The 12,891-nt window shown below is 42.1% G+C and overlaps 2 protein-coding genes across 2 annotated transcripts; one reads left to right on the forward strand and one right to left on the reverse strand.

The window, feature by feature from the left end:
* The first annotated feature begins 3,713 nt into the window (after window positions 1-3,713).
* On the forward strand, window positions 3,714-6,044 carry LOC131457013 (glycoprotein hormone beta-5-like). Its single transcript, XM_058625762.1, has 3 exons — window positions 3,714-3,792; window positions 4,603-4,804; window positions 5,728-6,044. The coding sequence occupies exons 2-3, from the start codon at window positions 4,604-4,606 to the stop codon at window positions 5,914-5,916; spliced, it is 390 nt and encodes a 129-aa protein (XP_058481745.1). The 5' UTR covers window positions 3,714-3,792; window position 4,603; the 3' UTR covers window positions 5,917-6,044.
* Window positions 6,045-7,837: 1,793 nt separating this feature from the next.
* On the reverse strand, window positions 7,838-11,270 carry gpha2 (glycoprotein hormone subunit alpha 2). Its single transcript, XM_058625944.1, has 4 exons — window positions 10,960-11,270; window positions 9,248-9,380; window positions 8,802-8,986; window positions 7,838-8,484 (listed from the first exon to the last, which is right to left on the reverse strand). Exons 2-4 carry the CDS (start codon window positions 9,366-9,368, stop codon window positions 8,380-8,382), a joined length of 411 nt encoding a protein of 136 aa, XP_058481927.1. The 5' UTR covers window positions 9,369-9,380; window positions 10,960-11,270; the 3' UTR covers window positions 7,838-8,379.
* Between the last annotated feature and the right edge of the window lie 1,621 nt (window positions 11,271-12,891).

The following is a 12,891-nucleotide window of genomic DNA, read 5'->3' on the forward strand; positions in this document are numbered from 1 at the left end:
CTTCTTCTTACTTGTTACTCTACTACTACTACTCTACTCTACTCTTAAGTACTACTGATGATGATGATAATGTTTTTATATATATATATATATATAAATATACATATGTCTCTGGATATTTCTGTAGTGTATTATGGGAGAAACACTAGTGTAGCAGAAACCACGAGGGGGAACGTCGGCTTGAATTCTGAGCTCGCGTCACACGTTCAACGTACGAGGCCATAACGTGAGCGGCGGAATTCAGCGGGAGTTCCCCTGGAACAGACCTTCGAGAGGGGAAGAGTGAACTGGATGCGCGGTGGCTGTTTTTCTTTTATTTTGAGAAATAGTTTTGCGATGGCGGTGAGGTGGGGCGGCCTTTAAAGGGGCACTGCGTTAACAAAAAAAAACAATTCCAGAAACATTCCACCTTTAAAGGTCATCACTATGTTATTTATTTATTTATTTATTTATTTACTTGTTTTTAAGAATGCAGCGTGCGTGTCAATCCAGGCCTAAAACATGCATTGAATGCATTTCCCCCCCGTTCAACACAAGAAATTAAATTTGAATCTTTCTTTGTTTATATCCATGTTTGGTAGCTAACACTGCCTCCTAATAACCTAAGTAAAGAGGTTGAACCTGATGGCGTACTACTACTACTACTACTACTACTACTACTACATTTACTGCATGCACCTCCGAAAACACACCACACGACCACAACTACACGGAACCACACCAGTTTGAATCATTTTTCAGCTTTCGGTCACATTTGAAGCTTCCCATTAGACAATGCTCCCCGCCCAACAGGGAGGTTACAGCGCTGGAATGAAGCGCACGCCATGTTTGTGTCAAATAAAAAGAAAAACGCCATCATCCAGTTGGCTTTCTGAACCCAGAGCGTCTGGTCCTTTAGGCTCAGCAGACCCTGATGCTGCTTAGATTAAGACCATGATGATGATGATGATGATGATGATAACTTTCTCGGTGTGAAACAACAACAACAACAAAAAATCTCTTTGTTCTTGTCTGATATTATGATTGAGCGATGGCATAAAGAGTGGAGGTGGAAGGAAAAAAAAAATCCGAAAAAAAAAACTAACATTTTAGCAATATTTTCATTCTTTCAGGATAATCTGTGTTTTTAGGGGGTGAAACAAACACACGTTTACGCCCCCTCCTTACTCTTGTTTTTACTCCTGTTGCGTCCTTGATATTCACATTGTCTTAAAGGTACTTTCTGTGTACATTTCTTTGATGAAAAAAAAAAAAAGAAAAAAAGATTTTGCTTTGTAATTCTTATGTTGTTTTGTTTTCTCGGGTTTTTGTATGATCTTGTTCATTTTGTGGGGGGAAAAAACTGATACTGATGCTATTTATTTTCTATTTGATCAGGAAATGTAAACTTATTTGAAGATGATGGTCAGGTTGTGTGTGTGTGTGTGTGTGTGTGTGTGTGTGTGTGCGCGCGTGTGAATCAGAGAACAGGAGTCGCACGTGGACAGAAAATCTCTCTATCCTTGTCTTCTTCCTGAGGGACAGGGTTTGAATCCGAATGTAACGCAAAACAAAGCGATTGTTTGTTTGTTTTTTTGTTTTTTTCGACACATAGACATCCGCCAGCTGCTCCGTAACCAAACATTCAAAAAAACAAAAAACACTCTGGGCACAAAAAACACGCTTCAAATCACATCAAGGTTTTTCAAATCCGTTTATTTAATGATTTAGCTCCAGATTTCCTCACCGCTTTGTTTCCTGTGGTGAAACTTTAATCTGACGCTGCAGCTTTGAATTCAGTTGAGTGTGCACACGTCGAATCCCAACCTCCAGATGCAATTGTCTGAAACAAATTTGTGAAATAAACACACTTCATTGTGGAGCTTGAAAAAGCGATAATCGAAATAAAGTCAAACTAAAGGCGCACTTGCAAGAGTTCTGCATCTTTTGGCCATTATACAAAACCACCTGCGTCACCGTGACGACCAAGCAAAGTCATGATTGGACACTTTGGAAAAAGTTAGAAATTAGAACCCAAATTAAGTTTTTTTAAAAATATATATATACGCATGATAATAGTTCCCAGTGATTCCTGTTACGGGACCAGACTACGTAAATACAAGATGAAAGAGCGGAAATCAGGAGAATTATGTGAAACAAAAATGTTTTGATTCTCTTAATTACCCACAAACCCCTGTGGGCTCCATTCTGTTTGGGAACCACTGACAAATAATTGTCCCTGTTTTCTGCACTGATGTAATACTGTCCTCACAGTCACACGCCCGTCACTCTGGGCACAACACGCAGAACAAACCAAAGCTTCACCTTCAGTTGGATTTCAAGCATTGTTTTGATTCAGGCAAAAAAAACACAAAAAAACAAAACAAAAAGAAAAACAAGAGACAAAACCTGACCTCACTGAGCTTGTGTTATTATTTTCTTCTGGCTTGCTTGTTCACAAACACTCATGATTGTAATTCAGCTGACCCCGGGGGTGGAGAAATGGAACCCCAAGCTCCCACTCTTTTAGAAATTCTCAATGACCAAATTGATCCATGGCTAGTTTTCCTCACTTCTAGAATTGCATCCAGAGCGTTGGGGTCGTCCATCGCCTCACGGACGACCGCCAAGCGCTGCCCCCGTGGCCGTTTCTGACCAAATTGAAACAAAAGTTTCAAAAAAAAAAAAAAAAAAAAATCAAGTCAAGTAGGCGTGAGTGGATTGGATGAAATGTAAAAATGAAAACACGACGAGGAGGAGGAGGAGGAGGAGGAGAACAAGGACGGGAAAGACATAGTTAGACGTTAGAATGGCAATAAGTCAGAGCAACAGTAACAATGAAAATAATATAATGTTATCAAAAACCTACAACTGCATAACGTAGCAATGTCACTCATTTTCTAGATTTGCACTGTCTGCCCAATGGTCTGTGTTTGTTGTGTTGAAGAAAAACCTTAGAGATGACGAGACAGATGATGCAGAAGAGGAAGAAGAAGATGTATATTTTGGGGACCAACACAGTGGTGGTGGTGATGGGGGGGGGGGGCGGGGGGGTTTGAATGTAGAGAGGCTTACCACTGTATGTAACATTACAGCGGGTGTAGAATGGAGAGAAAAAAAAAACAACAACTATGTGCTAAAAAAAAAATGAAACTTCACTTTGAGAAAACACTCTGGACGTCTGTGCTGGTTTTTTATGTGTGTCACGTGTGTGTGTGTGTGTGTTTGTTTGTTTGTTTTGTCTCTGCAGCTTAATGTAATTTTACTTTTGCTTCAACAAAAATCACTTGTCATTCCCACAGACGAGGTCAGGACACACAGACGCGTCTTTAACGTGACATTTATCCAATAAATCATGCATAGGATGAATTTGTTTATTCAATAATCAAACATAGCAGTTTAAAATGACCAAAGGTAACAGGTAGCAGCAACTGACAACAGTGGATGTATATGTAATGTAATGAATGTGTCTCCATACGTCCAGTCCTTTGTCAGGAGACGTGTCAAGTTTACATAATTGGGAGTAGACTTGTTGGATAAAGAATTGCACACACACACACACACACACAGATACAGGCTGAGGTTAAAACAACATAGACAAGCATCAGCATTTTCCAGGGAGTACTCATTATTTCTGGCTTGGGGTCTCTAATGGTATTTCATTGTAATTGCTATGATGTCAGAGTGTCCGTCCGCCCTAATGGCCTTCTAAAAACAATAACAAGGACAGATTGGTTCCATTCACTGCTTATTTGAGCAGAGACGCACACAGGACTCCAGCAGCTCATAAGATCTTCAGCACAAAGGATAAGTGTAAGTGTTTTTTCTTCTTCTCTTTTACCTCAATTATATAAGATATGCTTTATTGCAAAAATGAAGCATTAAGACTTTTTTCCACTGTAATGCCAACTAATTAAGGCTCAGGTGGATCAAGTGTTAGAGTGCTCAGTAAAGTCAGAGTGTGATGTTTGTAAGTGTCTGAGTTTATACACGTATTCTACATTGTTGTGTTCATGCAGAAAGTATTTTAATCTGAGTGAAATGTTCCGCTAAGCTGATGTGACTGCAGTCTTTTCAGTGCACTTTAAGTGGTTCTGCTTGACAATGTGCAGAATAATGAAGCGGATGTCTCGAATAGCATCGCAGAGAGGCAGGACTCTTGATTCTCATTCAGCCCAAATGAGAAAAACTGCTGCTCCTAAATCACATTAAGTAACTCCCATGTCAGATTTTATATGGTTCTGCACCAACTCTTTCTTTCTTTCTTTCTTTCTTTCTTTCTTTCTTTCTTTTTCTTTCTTTCTTTCTTTCTTTCTGCTATTGGCTGCAGTAGCATAAGTAGACACTAGAGGGAGATGTGGCTCAGTGTCTCATTGAACACCTTCCACTCATGAAACTAGTGGCAGAAAACATCACTCATTCATTCTTTCAAGACATGACTGACATTGATTATTGAGTTATTGCAGAATTCATTCTTTCTTACCCGTGAATAACTGTTTCCATACACTGTATTTACCTGTCATGTGATAGATATGAATGTAAAAAAACAACAAAAAAACCTAATTGTATATAGTATGAGCATTGTTTCTAAACTAAACTGGACTCTCTCTCCATCATACCCAGCATGCATCTCCACCCTTTGTGTCTCTCTCTCCTCCTCCTCCTGGTTGCCGAGGCAACGGTGATGTGCGTTGCTGTGACGACCGCCCTCCACGGCTTCCGTGGCTGCGCGGTGCGGGAGTTCACCTTCGTGGCCAAAAAGCCCGGCTGCAAGGGACTGCGCATCAACACGGAGGCCTGCTGGGGGCGCTGCCACACCTGGGAGGTAACACTCACACCGCGTACATCAACACACACACACACACACAGTAAGGAGGGAGGGCGTCAGTTATATTTCACCGATGTAGGCTATTTCTGAAAAGGCTCCATTACACTGGAATTTTGAGAAATCCAATGAATGATTTATGACCCAGGACTCAACCCAAACCATGAAATGGCTGACATCCCAACTCTCAGCTCTGACCCATATGTTACTGTCATAAAAGATACTCAAATCACTCCGAGACGGTTAGGGAGGGTGAGCGAACTTTCACTGGGCTTGTTCTGGTCCACGGAGATTCATATTTCACCTCAGAGTAATGAAAAACCAAGTTTATTGGGTCAGGAACTCTCAGAGTGGATGGAGAGAGAGAGAGAGAGAGAGGTCTGAATCAGCAACATTAGCGATGACTCATGGTAGGACGTCAATATTAGAATTTAACTGGCTTGAGAAACAAAACAAAGAAGCAATCTTAAAGTTCATATGCTGCTTTTTTTCCCCCCTCGTACTTTTTCTACTGCATGTCGTGATTTTGTTAATCTCCTGAGCTTTTTAAGCACATTTCCTAACCCTCCTCAGAGGGTGGAGTTCAATTAAAAAGAGAGACGATGAGAGTTTAACCGCTCACAAAATGTAGACACAATAAAAAGCACCTCTGGGGTGCAGTGGCTGAGTGGTAGAGAGTCACCCTGATGCCAGCGTATACACACAAATGCACCCTTTAGTCAGAGGAAGGACACAGCAAACAAATATTGTGACATCATTTCTGTTCACAAAGACCAGACAGAGGCAGAATGACCCCTTCAAGTTACACACTACAGCTTTAAATGTTCTGTACACTCATCCTGTGACACACATGTCAAAGACTCTCTTGCGTTCACTGACAACAAACCGTGTGCTCCGTATATGTATTTGTGTTAACCCTCCAGAAACCGCTGCCGGATCCTCCCTACATCCAGCGGCACCACCGTGTGTGCACGTACAGTCGCACCCGCCACATGACCGCCCGGCTGCCGGGCTGCCAGCCCAACGTCTCCGCTCTCTACCACTACCCCATGGCCCTGCACTGCCACTGTGCCATCTGCTCCACACAGGACACCGAGTGTGAGACCTTCTGAGGGACAGAGCATCTCTTACGCGACATAACCTTTAACCTTTAACCTATAACCGTCAGAAAGGCTATGGACGTCTACTCGTTCTAACAACACTGTCCGCGATAACTTTACACTTTTACTTAAACAAATAAACGATGGTGAAATAAGAGATCTGTGATTCTTTTTGCCATGATATTAACAAAAAGATCAAGGGTTTCCTTTTTATACACTCTGTGTTTCAACTGTGTCTGAATTATGTGGTACCCAAAGATGAGATGGATGATTAGATTAGATTAGACTTTATTCATCCTACACTGGGGAGATGAAGAGGACATGTTGCAGCAGTTGGAAGGACAGAGAATTATGAGAAATATGACACAAAAATTGAACAAAAATTGTAGGTCAAAGTATAAAGATGAACAAAAGTAGAAAGACAATAGAAACCATTAGACATGTCTATTTCCAGTCTACACTTACAACATCTTAAGAAAGAGAGATAGATAGATAGATAAATTAATGTTTGTGTATGAGTGTGTGTGAGAGACGATGGAGAAGGTGCGTGTTTATTAGACCTCGCTGGTGTTAAAGAGTCTGAAACAATACATAGAAAGAAGCCAGCGTGTGTGTGACCCATTCAAATGTCCAAAAGGGTCAATGCAGCCATGACAGGATGCTCAAAAATCTTACATCTTGCAGAGCTGTGACACCGGGGGGGAACAAGGGTTAAGCACAAATAACATTACACTACCACATGAAAATGGCGTATGGGCTACCTGAAAAAGAACTTCAACATTGCACAGCACTTGATAGAGTTGCACAAATCTCCTCCAATAATTCTGTGGTTTTTAGTCATTTTCTGTAGATGTATAAAACTTAAACAGAGTGCTAAGCCTCTGTATGACCCGTCTCAGTGCCAGGACCATTTCCACACAAAGACATAATACTTCCCTGTGATTTAGATAAGAATCACCAGGGAATGAATGTGTGGTAATGTGTGTGTGTGTGTGGCCTTTCAATGGTTGTAAGGATTTTTGTTTTGAAAGAGAAAAACTGCAAAGTGAGGACAACGTTAGTGTTGGGGTTAGACTTTTAGTTGCGATGGAAACCACGTTGTTACGTCTTCAGGAGGTTTCTGGTACACTGACAACACCAGTAGTCCAAAATGGGACCAAATCCTGGTCCTAATGAGGCAGAACCTCGTTTATGAGGCTCTGGTTCAAGTCTGGAGGAATTAAGATGTGAATTGTGCTTAGGTTAAGGTAAGTAGTTATTGTTCAGGTGTTGGTTAGGCTAGTAATGCAAACGTGTGTGTAAATGTGAGGAAATAAAGTCAACGACGAGCACTCGCAGGACAGAAATTTATTGGAAAACGACGACGTCACAAACTGTACAGTGCATTCTTTCTCTTTTTATTTTCCGTTGACATTTCCAACATTCTTTTCGTTTCATCAATAGATTATTATTTACAAAAGTGTCAGCTCAGTTCAAATTCATAAATATAAATAAAATGTTGTACATTCTTTAGTCTCGTGTCTGTGTTTAGTGGTTACTGCAAAGGCTTGAACTATTCCGACCACTGCTGATGAATTGTGGATTTTACTCGTTAACGGTAATGTTCTCAGTCATTTTGACATATCGTATCGTTCAAAATAAGAGAGCGGTGAAGACTTTTATTATCTTTCTGCGTACCTAAGGTTTCTATACTATGACTATTTCTAGCTGTGTGTGAAGCCTCAAAGCAGAATATGAAAAAGGTTCATTTCGTGTGACACAATGGTTTCATACTGCCCGTAACACAAATGTGTGTCAATCAAGTTTTCTAGAGGAACCACCCTTACATCACATTATACACAACAGAGCAAACACACACACTCTCTCTCTCTCTCTCTCTCTCTCTCTCTCTCTCTCTCTCACACACACACATACACAAGTGTACAGTTTCAATACTAAAGCACTGGGTAAGTGATCCAGAGCAAACTTAGTCAATCTTAGTTTCAGTCGTGTGGTTCAGGTGGTTCTGCAGATCCATCTTCTCATCTCCTGCCAAACCTCTTACAGCAAGAAAGAAAGAAAGAAAGAAAGCAAGACCCCCTCTGTTTTTTAAAGAGTAACATGGTTTATAGCCAATTTGTTTTCAGCTATAAAAGTAAATTCTCTACAACAGTGTTTCCCAGCTCCGGTCCTCAGGGACCCGGTGCCCTGCATGTTTTAGATGTTGCCCTGCTCCAACACACCTGATTCAAATGAACAGGTCGTTATCAGGCTCTTGCAGAGCTTGATGAATTCATTTAAATCAGGTGTGTTGGAGCAGGAGCAGGACCAGGATTGGGGAAAAAAACAAAACGCTGCTCTACAACATAAAAAAAAAAAAAAAAAAGCCACATTATTGTAGAAATAAGCTGGTGGAAATTCTTACTGAAACTCTTATAATTCAACTGTTTCAACTGTAACTAATCCCGGTGGATCGTTAGCAACGCAGCATGAGCGTCAGTAGCGTGACTTGCGGCACATGTCGCAGCGGCAGGCCTTCGCCGTCAGTATCTCTATCTCTTCATGGTGACGACCGCGGGGGCAGTCCAGGTGAACTTTGACCTGCGGGGACACAGTGAAGGCAAAAGTTGTGAGCACAAATTACAATTTCTCATTTCTAACACTACCCTCGCACCCATTGCCACTTGGGACAATGGGACACCTCGTGGAGAACATCACAGGTCATCATGTTCTTGTTTCAACAAAACGAAGAAAAAAAGAGAAAGAAACCAACAAAAAACGACACAAAAAGTGAAGTGCAGATGTCAGAAAATGCACAGAAAATGTCAGCCTACACCTACAGGTGAAAGCCCAACAAATATAGGTAAGTCAACTAGGTGACAAATGCATAATTGTGTTACTTTTTGCCACCTCCTCACCTTGGCGTCCTTGCTTATAGTGCAGCAGCGGGAAGTGGAGGTGATGTTGTGGGTGAAGTTGGAGGCCACCAGGACAGAGTATCTGGACGGGAAGGCACTGGACTCACAGTAGCCCACACAGGCGTAGACAAGGTGGGTGCCTTTACATGTGCTGCGGCGGTCACTGCGGATGGTCACGTTGAAGGCTGGAGATGAGGTAAAACCACAGAAAGATGAGTGAGGGTGTGTGTGTGTGTGTGTGTGTTAGAACAGCATCGCTGTTACATTTGCTATAACTTTCATACTAGTTTTAGTCTCTAAAACTGAATACTGAATAATCATTGACAAGGGTTTCCTTGGTGACGCCTGCCCTGCGCGATTTAGACGTTTCCCTGCTCCAACACACCTGATTCAAACGAGTGGGCTGTTTGCGTGGACAATGTGCGATTCTTTCGTGAATAACTCACGGTAAAGGTGACAGCCAGGGGCGGGGCTATCATAGCTCCATCCAATCGGGGAGAAGAGCAGCAGCAGTGACATCACTGGCAGCACCAGGAGGCAGAGGTGTGAGATCATGCAGAGCGACATCTGAATGGCAGTCTGTGGGTTCCAAACAGGAGAAAACATGTTGGACTCAAGACAAAAAGGGGTCCAATATCACACTGTTCAATTTGTTTTAATATCACAATGACAAGTTAAGGCCAAAAAGTGTCTATTTTAGCTTTAACTTAGGAAACCAAAGGGGCTGTGACCTTCTTAAATCCCGATTTCAGCAGCTGAACTTTGCCCTCAAGCCAAAGTGTTGCCCAGAGCAGCCTCCTCTACTTTGCTAAGGTGATTTCCCATCCTGCACGTCTGCCCGTGTGTCACTCAGCTGAGCAGCAAGTGAATAAAACCAATCATCGACTGTCTTCACCTGTTCAGTCTGCCTCATTTGACAGCTACCTGCTGACACGCGCACACATGCATACATGATCCTGAGCGTTCACGGATGCACGTGCCCGTGTCCCTCCCTCACACACTCCCGCTGCAACACGTGTGTAAACAATAAAGTCATGTTTTCCGTGGGAATTTGGAGATCCTGACCCTTGAACCCTCTAAAATTGCTGTTTCCAGCTCCGCTTTGCTGCAACGGGGAGTGTTGGGGATCACTGCTGTGGTGATGGTGGAATAGCCCCACAGGGATGCCATTAATGCTGCTGGTGAGACCAAATTAGCAGGTCAGGATTCCGTGCAAGCGTGTGTGTGTGTGTGTGTGTGTGTGTGTGTGAGCGCGAGGCCATTAACCCGTGTCAGTTGGCAGGGCAGGGGAAATCCCCGGCTTTTTTGTTCCTCTGATGTGCAGTTCCACGCCTGAAGGTTTGGTGTTTTGAGGAAAGGACATAACACTTGGGGAAGTGACAGTGGGAGGGAGGGAGGTAGGGCTGGTGCTGAAGACCACCAAGAACAGCCTGGAAAAGTTTGGACCCTAGAAGTGTTTAATATTATTCCAACTTCTCCTCTGAGATGATTAAGGCAATTAAGAAATGTTTTCTTTAAACCAAAACCTGTCGTTCCCTTTGCTAAAAAAAACCCCAATTATTCAAATATACTTGTACTTGAGAGTTCATAGTATTGCAGTGTTAATCCAGCCAAATAATCTTCTGTATCTTTATAATCTAAATTAGATTGTATTAGGAATTCTGATCTAACCTTGATGTTGCAGCAAACTGGTCTTTTTTTATAATTTATAAAATATTAAATAAGACTTTATTTTATATAATACAAACAATCAATCTTAAAAATGGACATCATGCATCAGAACACTGGGTTTAATACAGTATGTTTTTAGACTTATTGATGTAGAGCAACAAATATGTTATTATTTGTATGAGTTTAATAAGAAATCAGGACAATAATGCTCACGCTTATAAAACACTTCTGTATATTGGTCAGATGAATTAATAAATCTTAAAATGAAAACTGCAACTTTTTGCATTTTTACTACAATGCAATCAATGCAAAAAGGAAAAATGCAAAGAAATGCTAAACATTCCTAGAAATATGAATAAACATTTACCCAGAGGTTACATTGAACGTGCAGATTTTCACATTTGCATTAAAACAGCAGGAGTCAGGCAGACCAAAAGGCATCATTTCAAAACATTTATTCCAGGTGTAAAAATGAGCTGGGTCTTACCTGGAGATGCAGAGTGGAGAGCGCAGCTTCTCAAGTGCAGAGCAGGTGTGTTGACAGACAGGTGTGTGTATGAGTGAGTGAGTGAGTGTGTGTGTCTCTCTCCCAAGCCTCATATAAGTAACACAGGTAAGACACTTTTCACTCTGAACACACCCACAATTAGAAGAGCTGAGTGTGTCGGAATCTTTTTTTTTTTCCTTCTCCTCGTCTTGTCCCTCTCTCCACTTTGTTCTACCTGAGCAGCAACACACGTGAAAACTTCACTCGAAATATTAAGAGTTGCCTTGGACTTCTCTTTGTCTCTCTCCTGGAGTGTGTGTGAACATCTCTGTGTCCCTCCTACCTCCCCATCCTCGCTCTGTGTTTTAAACCTTTAGGGGGACTGGTGCAGTGACACAGAGGAAAACTAGATAGGTTTTCCATCAACGCACCCGCCGGACACACACAGCTTTACCTCACACATACAGTATCTGCACATGCAGGGAGGCACACACGTGTTCACATAAAAGCACATGCATGTTAAAAGAAAAAACAATGATACTGTGTCCCTTCCTAAAATGCCTAACCCTTAACCTTTTCCTCACATAAACCTAATTTTAGCTCTGACCCTAAAACCAATTTATAACCCTGAACCTGAAAAAGCATTTCAAGTTGTCTTGACTTTCCTAAGTGTCCTAATGTCTTATGGTTTATTAGTTTGGTCCTCACAAAGAAATACATCCAAGAACACACACACACACACACAGAGTTGACCCAAACCCACAATATCTTCTGACCCGACCCTGCCCTTCCTCTTGTAACCACAAATGGAAAACCCAGGCAGCGCGCGCGTGTGTGTGGGTGTACTTGTATTTTAATTTTTTTTTTAACCTCTTTTGGACCTTTTCTGGCACATGCACTGACCTTGTCAGGACCAGAGGTCCTCATGGAGACCAAAACCTGGTCCTAATGAGGCAGAACCTAATTTCTAAGTTTAGATATAAGATTTGTATTGTGGTTAAGTTGAGTTAAGTTAGAGTTAGGCATTAACACTTTGTCCAAATGAATGGAAATTAGTGTCCTAAGAAGAGTAGCTGCACAAACCTGTGTGTGTGTGTGTGTGGCCCATGTTGGGTATATTTTGGGGGAACGCCTGGCTCTGCTTCTCTTCTTCTTTGTCTTGTTGAACGGAGGATGTCAGCTTAGCAACCGCCCTCTCCAAACTCCAGCGCTGCCCGTGATGTGATTATTTGTTGCAGCATGTGTGTGTCCACTTCAGTGACGGGTCACAAAGGTCACCGTCCGACACATCAGACCACTGAGGAGCGTCACTGTCACTTCTCATGCGTTTAAGTCGCTCAAACCTTTTGCTAAAAGACCCACCGTGGGTTTAGTTTGTTGTCTTTTGGTTGGTGTCCAAATGGAACTGGGTTTCACGGCGTCGTAGTTGCTGGAACAGCTGCCCAGGAGGAGGAGGAGGAGGAGGAGGGGGTTTCCTCTATTTAAACTTCCTCTCCTGAGGTTACGCTTTTGGTTTCTCAGTGAGTTTTTCCATGTCTTCCTCGAGGCTTGGGCTTCATCGGGAGTCACTGCTCTCGTTTGCCAGCAAACCCTGCAGAGTCTCTATAAACCGCTGATACGAGGACCTAAAAATAAAACCTAACTCTCGGTGCTTTACAAAGTTCAAGAATCAGCCAGTAGCAATGGTGCAAGCAACTCACGAAACAATATCAAAACTAGCCTCTAAAATGAGATTGTATTCCAGCTAAAAGAATAGTTTCAGTCGATATTTATCTCCACACCAACGGCTCCATATTTATGTTTTGATGTTATTATTCAGACTCTGGAAGCAATTTAACATTATTTATATGCCGTGCCCTGAAAACAGGCTATATCAAGCAATACTATCAGACCTGATTGAGGGAGTGCTTGCGTGCAAACAGCAGCAGTGCA

The sequence above is a fragment of the Solea solea genome, chromosome 3 (genome assembly GCF_958295425.1).
Source record: "Solea solea chromosome 3, fSolSol10.1, whole genome shotgun sequence".
NCBI lineage: Eukaryota > Metazoa > Chordata > Actinopteri > Pleuronectiformes > Soleidae > Solea > Solea solea.